Here is an 18102-nt window from a genome sequence, read left to right on the forward strand (position 1 = left end):
AGGTTTTGGGCAATTGAATGTCCAGTGTTGTCTCATGAAAGGGACAATTGTAATCAAAAAGTGTCTGTTTGTGCTGCCATATCAAATGACAGATTAACTGGATCTTCTTTTTTCTATGAAATGGTCATTTCTGAATGGTACATGGGCTTGTTGTGAAACCTGTTTTTTCCTCCATATAATGCCTCTCTACAGCCAATGCACATGCAGTGGTTTATGCAGGATGGAGCCTGACCACTCACAGCCAATGTTGTTCTTGACTTTTTGCATGAATCTTTTGGTGAAACAGTGCTGCCTTACTGCTTTCCTCGAAGTCTTCAGTGTGGTCAAATTTGAGCATCTCACAGTCCCAACACCAAACCGTAAAATTATTTTCTGTGGTGATAATTGGAAGAAGAAGTCTTCTGTGTGCTTCCTTGAGATCTGGCGGAACTCAGAGTCCATGTTGTGGAAGTGTGCAACTCAAACAATGAAGATCTGTGCTGGCAGGTAGTTGGAATATGAATGTTTTTCTTGAACAGCTACAGTGGCTAAATAGTGGCTGCATTGAACATGTTTTACATTGACATAAATTCTCCATTAGTTTACACTTCTATGTTTATGTAGTTTGTACTGTTGTGTTTCATAGTATTCAAATAAATATAAGTACAAACAGTTCAAAATCCCCCATGCAACAATGTATTTGTAAATCTCTTGGCATATTTAATATCGTAGAGAGTTGTTGCAAGTATGGTCCATGGAACATGCAAAAAACTAAACTAAACACCTCATTCAATTCTGAATTTATCACTGTACTGTTGAAGCTAATGGAAGCTGTGCCACTGACACATATTGTTTAGTCAAATGACGTGTTAACTCAGTATCTGATTTCTCGAGGAATGTTAGCGCAGATTTGGTTTCTAACTGAGTCTAATACTTTGTGATTAAAATAAGGCTTAGAATGCTTGTACTATTTGATCAGTGTTGTCAGCCATCTTAATTGATGAAATATGCAACATAAATTTCTGTTTTACTCCATCAATAACTTTGTTGTCTTCATTTATTTCGCTTACAAAGTTTTTGGAATTATTCTTGCATCCTCTTGAACATGTATCTACATCTACATATGCACTCTGCACTGTACTGTGTACTTAGCATGATATCACATTAGGATTTCTTTCTGTTCCAGTTGCATATGAAGTGTGAGAAGAATGACTGTTGAGATGCTCTAATTAATCTAAATTTATTAATAGTTTTGTTTAATTCTGCAGTTCCTACTGTGCTGTTACTATAATTTTCTTGAAACCTCCTCTTTAATAGCTGCTTCGTTCCACTTGTTTCTTACCTACAAAATTTTTTCTGTTTGTATAAGCACCTTTGTCAAATAGTTCTCCCTTTTGTCCATGTCTATAAGATCAACAATTTTCAGGTAATGAACTTCTTGCTTAATTAATCTGATGTTACTAAACAATTTTGTTTATGATCTACATTTCTGACTTTCTGCCTGATGAATCTGTTTCTTTCTAGCTTTATATCAACTTTTACTGTACATCTTGGGAGTCTATGACCATTTGTAATCAAAGTAACATTTGGAACATATTCTTTATTCTTTGATAAGTTGTAGTCTAATCAGTTTTTAATTCCATGTGATCCTTATCAAAACCTTTTGTACTTCTTTTCTTCTGAAAGAATGTGTTAAAGGCAACAAGGTGTTCTTCTGAGAAAATTCTACTGTCACATGACATCTGTCATTTCTTGTGGTGTGTCCAAAATTCTCCACTTAAGAAGTGTTCTTCATTTCTTGCTACTTGTGCATTAAAATTTCCCATTATCATCATATTGTCAACTCTTCTGTCATGTACCAGCTTCTGTTCTTCATCATAATGTGAACATGTTGATGTTTTGACTTGAATGCTTTCTATTTAATATCTTTTATTTTTTTAAAAATTAAGTGTCACTATTCTGTCTGAGACTCCGTCAGTATCTGACTATAATACTGTCATTGATTTTCATTTTTACAATATAGCCTACTCTGGAATTTCCTCCCTGCACTGTTTCTCTGTTGTGAAACACACAGCTAATTTTAATTGAATTTGATCTCCATTTTATACCAAATTTCATATAATACTACCTTATCCCATTGTATGCTATTTAATTCTTCTTCCATCTTCACCAAAATATGTATGGGTATTAAAGTTCTTCAATATATTTTCCCAAAATGAAAACTGATAGAAGCAGTTGGGTTTCTAAGATCCATGATATTGCCCACTTAACCAAACTTTGTGTAGCAAGATGCAAGCACAGACGTAGACGGACAAGGCCCATTATATAAAATCATTGTCTAATTTCATGCTAGTTGCCATAGTGGCCCCTTATTGTTAGAGGGCCCGCAGAACTGACAGGCAGGATGGGTTGCTAAACCCCTTCCAGCAGCGCAGAGAGAAACATCACCAGCAGACAGAAACAGTAACAGACTTTCCAAATAAACACGGAACAACTTCACCAGACAGCATGTGACAGTGTTCCACCAATCGGAACTCATATTACTGATATAGCTCTCTGCCGACCTGGCTTTATAAGCACACCTAGACTGTCAGACCAGCAGTGTTTACCAACTGCTAGAAACAGCTCCGGCCAGTACTTACACCGGCCCTAGCCTTGTATTCACTCGCCGTAGTCTTGTAGTAGCACATTGTATTTTGTAGAGTAGTTTTGGTCAGTATTTTCTTCCATTGTCTTGTTCCCTTATCTGATTTGCTACCATGGAGTTGTGGGTTTTGTTTCTTTGTTTAGAAACTTAGTGTATGCCAAGAAGGTGTTTTATCTTTAATTATAATAAAGCTTGGTGAAATTGACTATTAGTTCTTTCCTGCCAACTGCAGGACATTACACTAGTCTTTTTCACCTGGTCCAGATTGATGTCATCCCAGAAATTTGAATTTGTCATTGTGGGTGTTGTAATCCTGCCCATGTTACACTTTCCTGCAGTGCCTTAAGTATTTTGTGAGACATGTGAACAGTGTGAAATCTTGGTGGACATATGCTCACAGCAGTTACAGTCTAGACCTGAGTGTTTCTAAGTCTCAGACTGTGGGACCAGAAAAACAGAACTGTCAACATGGACATCTAAACAACATGTATTCTGTCAATCACATTGAGAAACCTGCAGCATTAACATGGTAACTTATGGTTTCTCAAAGCCTTTATTTTCATTGTGCAGTAGTAGTTATCCACTGCCAATAGTAAGTTTCATTCACAGCACAACCACTGTTATAATCATAAATGTCTTTCTAAGATAATGTATTTGTACACTAAAAGCAGTGTAATCTGATACCGTTTATCAACTGCAATAGTTTTTGAGAGCTTGTATCATATAGAACAATCTTAGCAGCATATGATAATAATGTGAAGAAAACATTCCTTCATTTCCCTTGAAGTGTAATAGTTTACTGTTAATGCAGTTACATTTGATCTACTGAAGATATTGTCACCTTGTACTTATTTTTGTGTGGCAGTACTAATCAAATGCGGTTTGTGTTACAGCTACTGGCAGTCCAACAAAGGCATCAAAGAAAAAACAGAACCCAACTCATCAAACACCAACAGATGCTTTTATATCACCAGTAAGTATAAATATTATGAAATGAGCACTTAACCATCAGATGTTCTCAGATCCTCAAATAGTAATTTTTTGTCAGTTTTATTATTGCTATCACCATCCTCATCATTGTTGTTATTATTTTTTTCTGACAGAAATGCTTTATGCAAGTTATTGGTGTATTTTTACTGTTTATTCCTATAGAGATTGGAGCCTATTGCACAAGTATTAAGGTCAACTGTCTCTTACAGTTGCCATCAGAGAGAAACATTATACTTGCTGGTTCTGTATGTTTGTAGTGACATTCTTTGGGATAATGCTGGGTAATGTGCACAATGTTGTTTCTACATGACCTTTGTTCCATCTGTTGTCTCTTTGACAACTTTCTCAGTTCAAAATACTGTATTCAGAATGTGCGTATTGTGTTAATTATGATAAAGGAGATGTAGTTTACTTGGTGAATCAGGCTTATTACATCACATTATTTTGCCTGTTATAATTTTGTGCCACATTAAAAAAACTAATTTTAAAATTTTCTGCTACTATGGGAGAACTGAATTACCTTCATTATCAGAACTGAAGGCAACACCTTTTGATGTGTTCATCCTTTGGCCCTTGCCATCTGTACCATTTGGCTGCAGTTCATTCCATTTATAGCACTTTGTAATATTGATGTCATGGAAGTGCTTCTTGATCTTTTTCCCCAGGATTTTTCTATCCAAGATGTTTTTGATGGTATGGGTCATCTAGGTAGAACAGCCCACACACATCATATTGGGTTTAGCTGCACTGAGGTGGATGGAGGAACTGTGGCAGTGCAAACAAATTAGTGCCGCACAAATATACACTTTACTGCACTGCAATACTTAACTAAAATTGTGCAGCAGCTCATTGGATGTGCTTGTGGACAGATACAACTAAGCAGTGGCCTGTCAAGGCAAGCATTATTGAATACAGTGTCAACAAGACTATGTCTGTCATGGGCACCACACTATCAATCACTGTAGTAAACACTTGTTCCTGTGTGAGGGAACTCCATACTAGAAATGTCATACGCCAACACTGAACATGACCTGTCTGTTGCTGCCTGTGGCCACTGCTTATTACAACATGGAAAGCCATCTCATTGGTAGCATCATAGAGGTTGCTGATTGGCCTGCACTTACGGCTGACAGCAAACTCCTCAAAGTGCACCAGTTGGAAACTGTCCCAGCACACCAACTCCCCTCTCCCACAAACTCCTCACCCTTGCCGTGTAGTGTTGGTTGCTGCTATGATGGTGGGAGGGAGGTGTGGATGCAGCAAGCGATGAGAGAAAGGGACCTATGTGCTAGATGTTGATGAGCCCCTGCTCACGCCCCAGCATTCACCTTGCAACTGCCCTGGAACACCAGCCAAAAAACAAGGCAGAGGGCATACTTCTGCCTCTGACAATGGACTGCAATCTTCATGGTGCTGACCTACAATGTTGTCATGATGCAGGATGTCGGTCCTTTGGTAGGCCATGCCATGGAGTGGACTGTCTCTGGAAGATTTCTGTTGTCCACTTGGTGCTGGCTGAGACATGGTGGTGGCAATGCAGAACCCTGGGCCACTGGATGGCATGCAGGCTGCATCATCCGGGCAGGCAACGAATCTGTAAACAAAGACTCAGAGGCAGGATCAAGCAAATTACAAGAGCAAAGTTGGTTCTGGGCCAATGCTGCAAATCTCCTGCACCCTGTTCAAGAAACATGGATCTATCAAATGATTTTACAATAATTCTGTGGCCCAGGTCTTCTGTCTGCTGTACCATCTGAAAAAAAAATTGTTGATTAGCTTTATACATTGCCTGGGTGGGCAGAGTAGGTTATGGCCCCTGTGGTAGGTGCAGCAGCTGAAGAAGTGTCTGGTGGTACCATCCATGGAACAGCTCTGCTTGTGAAGGACCATTGTGGGGCTGTGAGGGTTAAGACAAGAGTAAGAGCAGCAAAGCTTGTTCCCACGTGTGATGAGTGTGTAGCTTGTCCACCTGCTGTTTGAAAGTGCATGCAAAGTGCTCCGCTTCACCATTTGATTGAGGATGAAAGGGCACACTGGTGATGTGACAAATGCTGCTGGTTGCACAAATAGAGGTCCATTGTCAGTCACTAGCAGCTGTGGAAGACCTTCAATGCAAAATATGGACTGTAAAGACGGGAGTGTGCAATGTGTCAGTGTTGAATTCGTGGGTATGGCAATAGGAAATTTGTTGTATGTGTCAATGACAACCAACCAATGGAAGTTCCAGTAGCACCTAGCAAAGTCCAAATGAACACCCTGCCAATGCACCTCTGGTTTTGGCCAATCTAAGAAACATTGAGGAGGGCCTGCCTGGCATTCCGCACAAGCATGGCAGTACACCATCATCTGTTCCACTCGAGCATCCATGCAGAACCAAGGGCAGTGTCTGTGAGCTAATTGTTTCATGTGGACCATGCCTCAGGGGAATTGGTCCAAAGCATCTAACTCCTGTGTGTTGGTGTGACAACGTGATGCTTCCAATGTGTCAAAGTCTGCATCTGGTCTGACAGGAAGACACAAGAGCATGTCTGCATTGGCATGGTTGGATGTGAGCCTGTAAATTATCTTGTACTGATAATGCGAGAGAATAAGAGCCCGTCATTGCAATTTTTGTTCAGTTCAGTTTGGAATAAGCTAGGCTGGGTTGAGAAGTGACTGCAGCGTTTTGTGGTCAGTGACTAAGCAGAATTTCTTTCCATACAGGTGTTGGTAAAATTTAGTTGCTCCATCAATAATTGCAAGAGCCTCTTTTTTGATATGCAACTAATTGGTTTGAGCCTTGTTAAGAAGTTTGAGGCAAAAGCTATTACTCTGTCTGCAGAACCAATTCTGTGTGAAGGTACCACACCAGTGCAATATGAGGGTGCATCCCTGACCAAGACAGCTGGTTTGCCAGGATCGAAATGGACCAGGCAATGATCGCTGTGTAAAGCATCTCTCAGTTTCTGAAATGCAGTGTCACATTCGTGGGACCACGCAGAAGGTACATTCTTGTGTCAAAGACAATGTAAGGGCACTGCAATTTGAGATACATTAAGACTGAATTGGATGTTGTAGGTCAGCTCCCCTAGTAATGATTGCAGTTAATAGAGATCTCTTGGAGGTTTCAGGTCACGAATAGCTTGCAAGTGTGACTGCATTGGTTGGGCACCTTGGGAATTGATCACATTACCTAAGTACTCAATTTCCATCTGGAAGAACACACACTTCTTTGTTACATCTGAGGCCTGCCTCTTACAATGTTCTGAACAGGGTACACAAATTACTGAGGTGCACTTTTGTCATGTGGCCTGATACCACAATGTTGTCCAAATAATTTGTACATGAAGGCACAGATGCTGTTAATTGTTCCAGATAGTGTTGAAAGATCGCTGGTGCAGACACACTTCTGAAAGCCAAGTGAAGAAATTTGTAGAGTCCCATGTGTGTGTTAATCACATACACTTCCTCTGATTGTCCATATAATGGAATCTGTCAGTAGGCATCAAACAAATTGATCTTGGAGAAGCAGTGACTCACCCCTAAGTGGTCCATAAGCTCATCAGGTTGTGGCATTGGGAATGCATCAACCACTGTCTGAGGATTCACTGTCCCCTTAAAGTCTGGCAGATTCTAAATTTCCCTGAAGGGTTCTTCATGAAAACTAATGGGGATGCAAACTGGCTGTGGTGAGTGCAGTGACACCTTTTTCCTGTCACTGTGCTAGTTCCTTTGCAACATGTTCAGGAGTGTGTATGGTACTGTGTAAGCTCTGCAATAGCAGAGCTGTGTGCTGTCTTTCATTGTCACATGAGCAACAAAATTGGCAGCTTTACCTAAGCCCTCAGCAAACAAATTTTTAAATTCACCAAACAACTGAGCAACATTGCTGCTAAAATCAAACAAAATAACAGCTAGCACACTGTCTATAATATGCATTCCAAACAAGACAAGCAAATCAAGGCCAAAAATATTAACACTGTCCCATGAATGCAAAATGTCTTTTGTAAATTTTGATAGATGGCAGGAAGGGCTACAAGATCCTAATACATATCTTCTCCTTTATATGCTGTCAGCATAGTTGTGGACTTCTATAAATTGTGGTTGCCAAGCAGATCATAAGTATTGCGATTTAGCAATGACACTGAAGAACTCATGTCTAATTGAAACTGAACACTTTGTCTAGCAATAACAGGATCCACAAAAAGTTTGTTGGAATAATGTTGCACTGAAGAAACTACTGCTCAGTTTCACTGTTATGTTCTACTCTAGCATCACAGATTGACTCAGAATGAACAACATGACTTGAAAGTCCAAGCTATGTGGGTGTTTGTTCTGAGTAGAAGTCTTTGGATCTGCAGACAAACGGCTTGAATTTGCCCATTCTTACAACATGCAAAACAAGTCATGCAATGCGAAGGGCACTGGTCACACGTGTGAGATTAGAAATAGTGTGGACAAGATTTCACAGCAGTAGATTTCTGGCCAGGTTATTTATGTGGCGACCTGTGGCATAACCGACTGGGCTGCTCTGTGTTTACCTTCAAAGCAAGATTCTTACATTACTGCACCATGTTATTTCTTGAGGCTATGGTATGAATCTTCCCTGCTTGAAAATTATCAACTATGCTGTTACACAAGTCTTGAAAGTCAGTAATCTGCAAAACCTATTGCAACATGGGGTCAGGGTATCTTAAAATTTGTTCACAGATTCTACTATACGCTGTGTTTTGAGTAATGGCTTCATGAATGATCAAGTCACTACAGTATTTTCCACAATCACACTTAAATTTGGACTGTCTTGTGAGCCCCTACAAATCTGTCACCCACTGCTTGTTCAGTTGATCTGGTTGTTTTTTGAGCCTAAAGAATTTAAATCTGGCATCCACCACATTGATCTTATCATAATAATATTTGATTTTTTCAGTGCTTGAATAAGCTCCTCATAGTTAACTAGGTCTGGCCTCATAGGAGGGAATAACTTTGCACAAATGTGGTAAACAGTGACACCAATGGTGGAAAGAGAAAAAACTGCTTCACAGTATCATGAATTTGGTGAGTGGCCAGGTGTGCTCCAAATTGTGGTGAATGTTCTGACCAGTCTTTCTTTTCTTCTTCAAATTGGCAGAATAGAGGCAGAAATGCAGGTTTTGCTGCTTGTGGCTGTGCAGTGGGTCATAGAATCTGATTCTGTATTCTTTAGCTGCCATCTGCATTTGGATGAACGCCTTCATCAGTTCTGTAAGCTGGTTCATTGACTTCATCTGCAACTGAAGGACCTAATTTAGTTTGAGTGGTCATGCTACAGGTGTTTGCATTTATGGTGCCACCAACTGTGAGGCAAGCAAATAAGGGGTTTGGAATGGCGGGGTTGACATGGTAAACAAATGCTAATACAAACATGCAAGAAATCCTAGAGCTAAATTCTGAACTATGGTAGCACAGCGATTAAATAGAAAAAATGAAAAGCATCAGTCTGTAACAGAAAAACACAAAAAGTTAGCAAAACAAGCAAGCAAGGAATAGCAAAGTAACACAGTAAATGATGCAGCACAGTGAGTTCTGAATTCTAATCGCCAGATGATGTGTATAGGTTGTCTGGGTAGAATGGCTTGTATGTACTGTATTTGGTTTAGGTGCTCCAAGATGAAGAGAGGGACTGTGACATTTCAAACAAATTAGTGACACTCAAATATACACTTTATTATGCAGTGATACTTACCTAAGTTTGTACATCAACTTGTTGTATGTGCTTATAAACAGGTACAACCACACAGTGGCCTGTCAAGGTCTGCATTACTAAATAAAATGTCAACAAGACTTTGTCTGTCCTGGGCATCACACAGTCAATCATTGTAGTAAACACTCGTCCCTATGTGAAGACTATAGGCAACTCCACTTGTAGACTAAATCTCACTGTCTGATATCCACTATGAACTATTGTGTGAACTGCAACCCTGGAACTCTGTAAAAACTGTCATACATCAATGCCAAGCACGACATGTCCGTTGCTGCCTGTAGCCACCACTTATCGCAGTGTGGAAGTCCATCTTGGTGGCAGTGCAGATGTTGCTGACTGGGCTGTGCTTGTGGCTGGAGGTGAACTTCAAAGCACCGCTTGTGGTGCCAGTTCGAAACTGTCTCAGTGCACTAGCTCTGTTGTGTCCATTGGTGAGGACATAGTAGTTTTTTATGAAGTTGTTATGTGGAATTAGGTGTCCAATTAATTTAGTTTTTCTTCTCTGTATCATGTCTTTTTAATTGCCATTAGTAATTGTTCACTAGATTTTCATTCAGTCCAGGATGTTTTTGTGGCTCTTCTCTATACCCAAATATCTGTTTCTTCTAATTTTTTTTCTTGTTTCAGAAACTTCACAACTGTAGCTTAAAATGCTCCAAATATATTGTTAATGAATTTCTTTGTCATTTGTCAAAAAATGTACTTTCCAAGTGGCCAAATTCATTTACTTGCATTAGTGTTTTATTTCTTATCTTAATTTTTGCCCTACTTTGTCTGTTCAGTTTATCTATCATCATCATTTTAGTCCTGTTGGTGTTTATTTTCCATTTTGTGCATATCCAGCTAATATGAAATGCAGCTCCATATTACAAACCAATTAAATGAAATAGTAGAATTGAGGTTTGTGATCTCACATTAGCCAACCTTGCTGCCTTTGAAAGTGCTGAATTACTTTGGTTTTTACTCTGTCACGCATTTTGAAAGATTCTCAGGAAGATAAAATTTTATTTCCAGATGTCCTCTTTGCTAGAGTGATAATTGATTCCTTGTATGTTTAGTATGTCCAGGGTGTCTAAAAAGGTACGGAATAGCTTCATTGTAATACAGCATTGCATAAAATAAGGTGTACAAACTGATTTTAGCTTATTCGCAAACACAAAATATTTTTTTTAGTCTGTTTCAAATATGCTCTTCTGTAGCAGTTGGTATAATCTGCATTCCAGTTCCAACCACACTCCACAAAACATATCTGCATCATTTGTGGTGTTTATATCAATGATACAAACCTTCAAATCAATTATGTTGTTCACAGGCATTTTGAAAACTTTGTTTGAGGAATTTCCATAGGAAGAATTCCAAGAATACAGTGTTGGTTGATGTAGGAGGTCAGGGAATTAAGTCACTTTCCCCACCCCAACATTCTTGAACTCCTAATCTAAAACATCTCACATTCTCTTGGCCCTGTGTGATGGTGCACCATCTTGTTGGAAAATAGCTTGTGGTTGATGATCAACAAACTGGTCAAGCATAGCTACAGAATGGAAAAATAGAATTAAGTTTTTTTCTGAGAAAAATAAGAATGTGATAAAACACGCTTTAGGGTTTTCACACACCACTTCCTTTACAATATGTAAATGTTGTGCTGCTGATACCAGGTTTATTTTTGTTTAGTGTACCACACATAGAAAAGGAGGTATGTGAGAAAATGCCACATTCTTCAGAAAATGCCATTATTGTTTAAACACTCAAGAATATCCACAGCAAATGACATTCATTGTGACTCATCATTAGGTTTCAACACCTGAAAAAGTTGCACATTGTATGGATCTAACTGCAAAGAATTTTTCTAGGATTCCATGCATCATTGCTCTAGAAATCTGGAAGTCCTCCAAGTTTTGTGTGAAGACTGGGGAACTGCACACATCCATTCCATTTCAGTTTAATTTCTTCTTGGTCAGCCAGAATAATGCTTCACATCCACACTTTCTGTGTGCCTGAACTACTGTACCTTTGGTGTATAAATAGCTGTTAGGGAGTTTTATGTATCTGATTGCCAAATTTCATCTGAATGGAACATTCAACATGCTCTTCCTTTTCTAGAACTACTAAGGCAGAAACCATTTGCATATGGTTCCTGATCAGATGCTGTAATGTTTTGGATTGTAAAGTATCTTCTGAAATGCTGTGTACTTCTTGTTGTTGTGATCATGTGTCTTACCAAGATCTTCTGGACCTGGCAGGCTAGTATACTACAATAAGTAAAATTATGTGAGACCCTAGTGGCAGCTTGGACATCAGTGTTTGGTGAAACAACATTGGGAACAGTGGACTGAAAGAATTCTGGCATATACAGTGGCTTTAGGAGATTGGAAATATCCAGCTATGTAATTTTCATTAAATAAACAAAATGGTAGACCTTGTAAACCAACTGCTGCCACTACTATTTTTTATTTACTAATAATAAATGTCAGAGCATTATGGTCCAAAGAAGAGTTAGTAGTAGCAAAAACATGAGGGATAAATATAGTTAAAATCACAACATATGTTTGATTTTGGAGGAAAAGAGCAAGGAGCAAATCAAGATGTATGCTTTTTTTTTGCAAACAAGATAATGGAAAACAGTATTAGCAGTATGGAAGAAATCTCAGACAGAATAGTAAGACTTATTCTAAAAATAAATAAAAGATATTCCATGTAACAATATAAGAGAAGGAAAGTTGCTACTCACCATATAGAGGAGATGCTGAGTCGCCATAGGCACAACAAAAAGATTCACACATTATAGCTTTTGGCCTTTGTCAACAATACACACACGCACACGCAAATGCAACTCGCACACACGTCTGTAGTCTTAAGCAACTGAAACCTCAGTTGCCCACAACTGCAGACGTGTGTGCAAGTTGCGTTTTGTGTGTGTGTGTGTGTGTGTGTGTGTGTGTGTGTGTGTGTGTGTGTGTGTGTGTCTATTGTTGACAAAGGCCTTAATGGCCTAAAGCTATAACTGTGTGAATCTTTTTGTTGTGCCTATTGCGACTCAGCATCTCCGCTATATTGTGAGTAACAACTTTCCTTCTCTAATATTGCTACATTCTGTCCTGGATTTTCCATTGTTAGGTATTCCATGTAAATAATTCAAGACTATGTGCCATGGTACTTATGTATTGATGAATAAGTAGGAATTTTGGTATAATAACAAAAACTTGCCAAGAACAGCATGTTTATCCTTGACATATTCTTAACAATAGAAAATGGACTTGGCAAGTACCAAATGCAACTACAGGTGAAATTGACTATATTTTACCAAACAATAAAGAAATTATACAGTATCTAATGATTCTAAGTTATGTTTGAATTTTAAAGAGATGCAGAGTAAAAGTAGATACAAAACTAAAAAGAAACAGATTCGTTAGATTGGAATGAAATGTATCAGAATATTTATAGAAAAGGAAAAATTGTTGTAACATTATGCAAATATTATTTACTTGATCACAGATTGGCTTTTGGCTTTTGGCTTTGTAGGCCATTGTCAGTTCACCAGAAGCTGAAGCTAGTTGGTGATCAAATAAATGATATTTGGAGAATGTCAAGAAAGTGTTTCCTTTTTAACACAATTTCCATCTTCTGTCAAGTACCAACACTGAATTCATTTAATGTTAAGAAATTTTTTTAAGACTAGTGTTATAGTCATGAGTGACATAGCAGAGAACGGAGACGCGAATCCACTGGAGGTAACAACGAACAGACAGGACAGACAAACAAATAGGGGATGACAGACAGTATGACTGACCAGGACACAACATGAGCCAAGCAAGCAAGAACTGAGGTGATAAACAAGGTGAGACAACAATGATGCAGGAACACTCCAAACAACAGTATGTAACTCAAAACACAAAACTGGACGCAGTATGGCCGAGTTGCACACATGAACTATAGTGAGTACCAGACTGCTGGGGTAGTGCTGCAAAGCTGCCTAACTACATGACCATGGGAAACGCAATTGGCCACGGACTTAATGTGGTACAGAGAGTGGCAAAGTTGCACAGCGAGGCTTGCAGTGAATGCGTGTGGCGGAGCACAGAGACCTCTAGTGGGTATCCCTGTCCATACCCTGTGGTGCACATTCAACTACCGTGCCCTCCAACATCAGATCCCCCTCCCTATCCCCCCCCCCCCACCTCCCCCCAGCCCAAAATCTGTGTGTAGGGGCAGAAACGTATTGGATAGTGGGCAGAAGCAGAGAACAGAGAGAGACCCCTTGTTGATGACTGCCAGTGTGGAATCCATCAAAATGTCAGTGGATGGCAGGGCTTATCGCAAGGCACATCTGACCCTTGTGGATGCAGGAAGGTGAGGAAGGTGAGGAAGGTGTGCAGGCATGCCTGTGTGGTGCCAGTGGCTGTTGGCAGTGGGGCCGAATCAAGGGAATGGTGGACGTGAGGTTCCACGTAGGGGTATGAGGCTGGAGTTAGTTATGGTGGCAGCGCTCGAGCCCCTTCTGTGTCTGTACCAACATCACACGACCCATAGGTCACGACTACTGTGGTGGGGGCCCAAGCAGCCTTGCCCCCACACGAGCAGGCTCACACAGCCGTGCCAGGGTTGTAGCACTGAGAGGGGCGGAAGTGGGGCTCAGAAGGCGGCAGCGTCAAAAGATGGGACAAGGTTCGTGGTTACCACCCATGGAGGAGTTTGGCTGGACTATGACCATCAAATGGTGTTGTGCAAGAAGTGCTCAGGAATAAAGTGAGGGCCGATGTGGTGGCAGAGGATTCTACCACTTTTGTCAGTTGTTGTTTAAATGTCTTGACCAGTCATTCTGCTGTGCCATTGGAGGATGGATAGAATGGAGGGGTGCAGATGTGTTTGATACTGTTGGCCTCACAGAATGCACGGAAGGAGGCTGCCATGAATTGGGGGCCATTATTGCAGACCAAGGTACAAGGCAGGCCTCTGATGGTGAGAACCTGAGCCAAGGCCGGTGAGTGTGGCATCAGTCATTGTGGATGCCATGCACACCACATATGAGTATTTGGAGTATGCATCCACAAGAGTAACCATGTTGATCCCAAGAACGGGTCCGCAAAATTGAGGTGGATGCAGTCCCAGGGCCAGCGAGGCTTGGGTTGGGGTGCAAATGATTGTGAAGGGCTGGCCTGGTCATGCGCACACACCATGCACCCACGGACCAAGCATTTGATGTCGCCATTGATGCTGGGCCAATACACATGTTGACAAGCCAAAGCCTCATACAGGACACCCCTAGTGTCTGTGGTGTAGCAAGCATAGGACACAGTGGTGCAAATTGTGTGGAATAATCTCCTGATGGATGGCCAACAGAAGGACACCTGCCACAACTGAGAGCCTGTGTGAGAGCTGCCACCAGCAGCTGAATTCACTTTACAACCACCGAGTCAGATAGGTGGGCCAACCATGGGTCATGTAGCAGAGAACCTACTGCAGAACGGGGTACTGGTGTTTGGCAGAGGTGACCTGTGCAGCTGTGATGGGAAATCCATCCATCGTATCTTGGTGGGCCATACCAGTGTAAGCAGAGGACTTCCTGCTGGTTGAGCTCAGGATCAATGAGGAGAGTGAACTTTGTCCCAAACAGGTAGATGTGAAACTTTTGAACAGCAAACACAATCTCCACAGCCTCTTTCTCAATCTGAGGATAGTTCCTCTGTGCTGGGGATAGGAGTCTTGCACACATATGCAATGGGCTGTCCTGGGCCACCCTCATTCCTGTGAGCCAGGACTGCCCCCAAAGCATTGGCCGTGACAACCAAGGGGCAGTCTGGGGAGAAGGAAGTCCGGCATGTGGTGAACTTGAGCATAGTTTTCAAGTGGAGAAAGGCTTGATCACAGGCAGGAGTCCAGTTGAATGGCACACCTTTGTGACACATGTGATTGAGGGGCTGTGCAATGTCAGCAGCCTGGGGTAAAAACTTTAAGTTGTAGTTAACCTTGCCCAGAAAAACCTGGTCAAATGAATCCTTGGGGTGGGGAAGGGAGTTGATGGCCATGATGTAGCAATCCGATGGACAAATGCTGTCTTTACTGAGCCAGTGCCGCAGGTATTCAACTTCCAGTTGAAAGAAACTACACCTTTCCAGCTGACAGCATAAGCCTGCAGCCTGCAGGCATGAAATAAGGTACTGAGATGTTGCAAATGCTCATGGTGTGTACAGCCAGTGACCAAGGTGTCATCAAGATAATTGACACAAGCCAGGATGGACTGTGTCAGCTGCTCCAGGTACCTCTGGAAAATGGCTAACACTGAGGAAATACCAAATGGAAGGCGCTTGTATTTATATAATCTGAAAGGCTTGTTGATGACAACGAGGTTATGGGATTCCTCATCTAAGGGTAATTGGTGGTAAGCCTCTGCCAGGTCAGTCTTAGAGAAGTATTCATCACATGCAAGTTTGGTGAGGTCTTCCTGCCAGGGAATGGGATAAGATTCAACCAGGGTCTGTGCACTGATCATAACTCTGAAATCCCCTCATAGGCAAAGGGAGTCATTTGGTTTACTGATCACCACTAAGGGGACCACCCACAGTCTTGCTTTCATGGGATCAATGATACCAGCAGCCTGCAGTCGACTGCTGGACATAAGGTCATCAGAATGGGTCAAGTCCAGAAGAACTGCAGCTGAGCATCTGGCTGGAGAGTGTAGTGGGACTTTGAATTTCGCCGCGCTACACTCGTTCCCTCAGATAAAAATTATACCGTCACAGCGGTATGAGCGCTTGATGGCAGAGAAAATACTAAAATTGTAACTCTCTTTTGTTTTTCTATCCGTTTCTTTATTGTCTCTCGAGAGCCGAAGCTTAATGCAGATGTGGTCTGATTAAGACGAAAAAACTTATTAATGTGTAGACATTGTGGAAGTTGTTATGAAATTTGGAGGATGGAGAGAAGCAACTAAAATAAATTGCATTTAATATCAAGACGGTTTTGGATACATTAGAAATTCCTGGACAATGAAACTTATTGCAAGATTTCAGAGCAGACTTTTCACACAGAAATGAAGGAGATTTTTGAAGACCTGGATGCCGCACGAAAGAGGAAATGTTAACCTGGTAAAGGGTGAACTCTTATCTACGCCATTTCCCCCTGTCAGTTACATTTTGTTATTCTCTGTTCTTTTTCAATAATTTTTGTAGTGGAAATTGGTTTAACGTTTGCTCAAACGCCACAAGGACCACCCACACAATAGCTTTTCCAATCACGAAGTCCGATAGCTTTTCTGTAATACGAAGTCTGATTTGCTTTTCATTCTTTCCCTTTTTCACAGTCATTTACGATTTTAAAACCCCCTTTTTATTCACCATTTCTTCCCACATTTTCAACCTTTTCTTTTCTCTTCTTTTTTTTTCTTTTTTATTAACCACTACAAGAGCAATGTGCATCTGGAAGTCCAAAGCACACCCTACGTCAGACTGAAACAGAGAGGCATAGGCCAAGCACAGATTTTTGAGCTCCTGGAATGGGATGGCAGTGGAAATGACTGTAACTTCATAAGAAATCAAAAAGCCAAAACTGTTTGAAGCCGAGGGATGGTCAACAACCAATAGGGTCAGGAGTCGGGGAATGTGTTTATAGGTGGCTGGGATTGAGAGCTGCCCACAGAGAGTGATAGGACTGTCACCGTATGTAACCAATTGCCAACAGGTGGGAGACACCTCTGGGGGCCCCCATATCAATCTGAGAACAAACATCCATGTTAAAGATGCGGAGTGTGAGGAACAACTTCTACATCAATGGGGTGTCCAGTGGGATGACTGATTGCAGCATGTGCACAGTATTCTGATGCTCTGTTGGTGAGGGGCAGGAGTGGTTTGAGCAGCTGCAACAGACAGATCGGAGATGGCTGTCTTTCTGACAGAGTGTGCATGTCTTCCAGCAATCAAGACAGTCTGCGTGAGAGTGAGTGGAAAACACTGTGAGCAAGACAGAAGTGACCTACGTGACTGCCAGCGAGAGGTGACCAGCTGCTCTGAAGTCATAGAGACATCAGACAAGGAGTGGTCTCAGTGACAATCCTCTCTGTGAGCTGTACTATGCCAACAGCACAAGGGTGGCACCCATGGGGAGGACTCCGCTGCTACCATCTGTCGCCTCGCCATAAGATGCTTGTTCACTGCTTGTGCAATTTCAGAGGAGTAGGCTATGTGCAGGATGTCTTCCAGCGAGGAATTGTAAAGTTTCAGTGCAGCCATGTGGACCTCTGGATTGGGTGCCAGTTGAATGACAACATCATGAGTCAATGAGTCTGCATACAATGCCTTGCAATGCTGATTGGTGCAAGTCAAGTCACATTTGTGGCTTAGACCCTGCAAGTCCATGACCCAAGAATGGTGTGACTGACTGAGCTGTTTATGGTACTGGTGGAACTCAGGCTGAGATGCCATGACATGGTATCACTGGGGATAGTAGTTAGTCAGCAGCACACATATATCGTTAAAGGAGAGAGCTACAGTGTCAGACAACAGTGCCAACTTGCAGAGCAGAAAGAATGTGTCTAATGATGCCCAGGACAAGATTAATGACCCCTGTAAGGAGTCATCTGTGACCTGAAACGCTGTGAAATGTTGTTTCAGATGATGCAAGTACATTTCCCAGTCCTGCTTAGCGTCATTAAAGGGCAGAAATGACAGCAGACATGGGGAAGCATCAGAAACCGGGACACCTGGGAGCTGGTGCAATAGGGCATCCCATGCTGTGACGTCGTCTGCCAGCAACTGCAAGGATTGCTGTAAGATGT

General features: G+C 41.4%; 1 protein-coding gene across 1 annotated transcript in view; it reads left to right on the forward strand.

Annotated features, from left to right (window-relative positions):
- Window positions 1-18102, forward strand: part of LOC126162159 (uncharacterized) — a 352513-nt gene that overhangs the window by 313640 nt on the left and 20771 nt on the right. The window contains exon 9 of the mRNA XM_049918470.1: window positions 3520-3599. Within this exon, the coding sequence (XP_049774427.1) occupies window positions 3520-3599 (80 nt within the window). The remainder of the gene's footprint in view (window positions 1-3519; window positions 3600-18102) is intronic.

The sequence above is a fragment of the Schistocerca cancellata genome, chromosome 2, assembly GCF_023864275.1.
Source record: "Schistocerca cancellata isolate TAMUIC-IGC-003103 chromosome 2, iqSchCanc2.1, whole genome shotgun sequence".
In the NCBI taxonomy this organism is placed as follows: domain Eukaryota; kingdom Metazoa; phylum Arthropoda; class Insecta; order Orthoptera; family Acrididae; genus Schistocerca; species Schistocerca cancellata.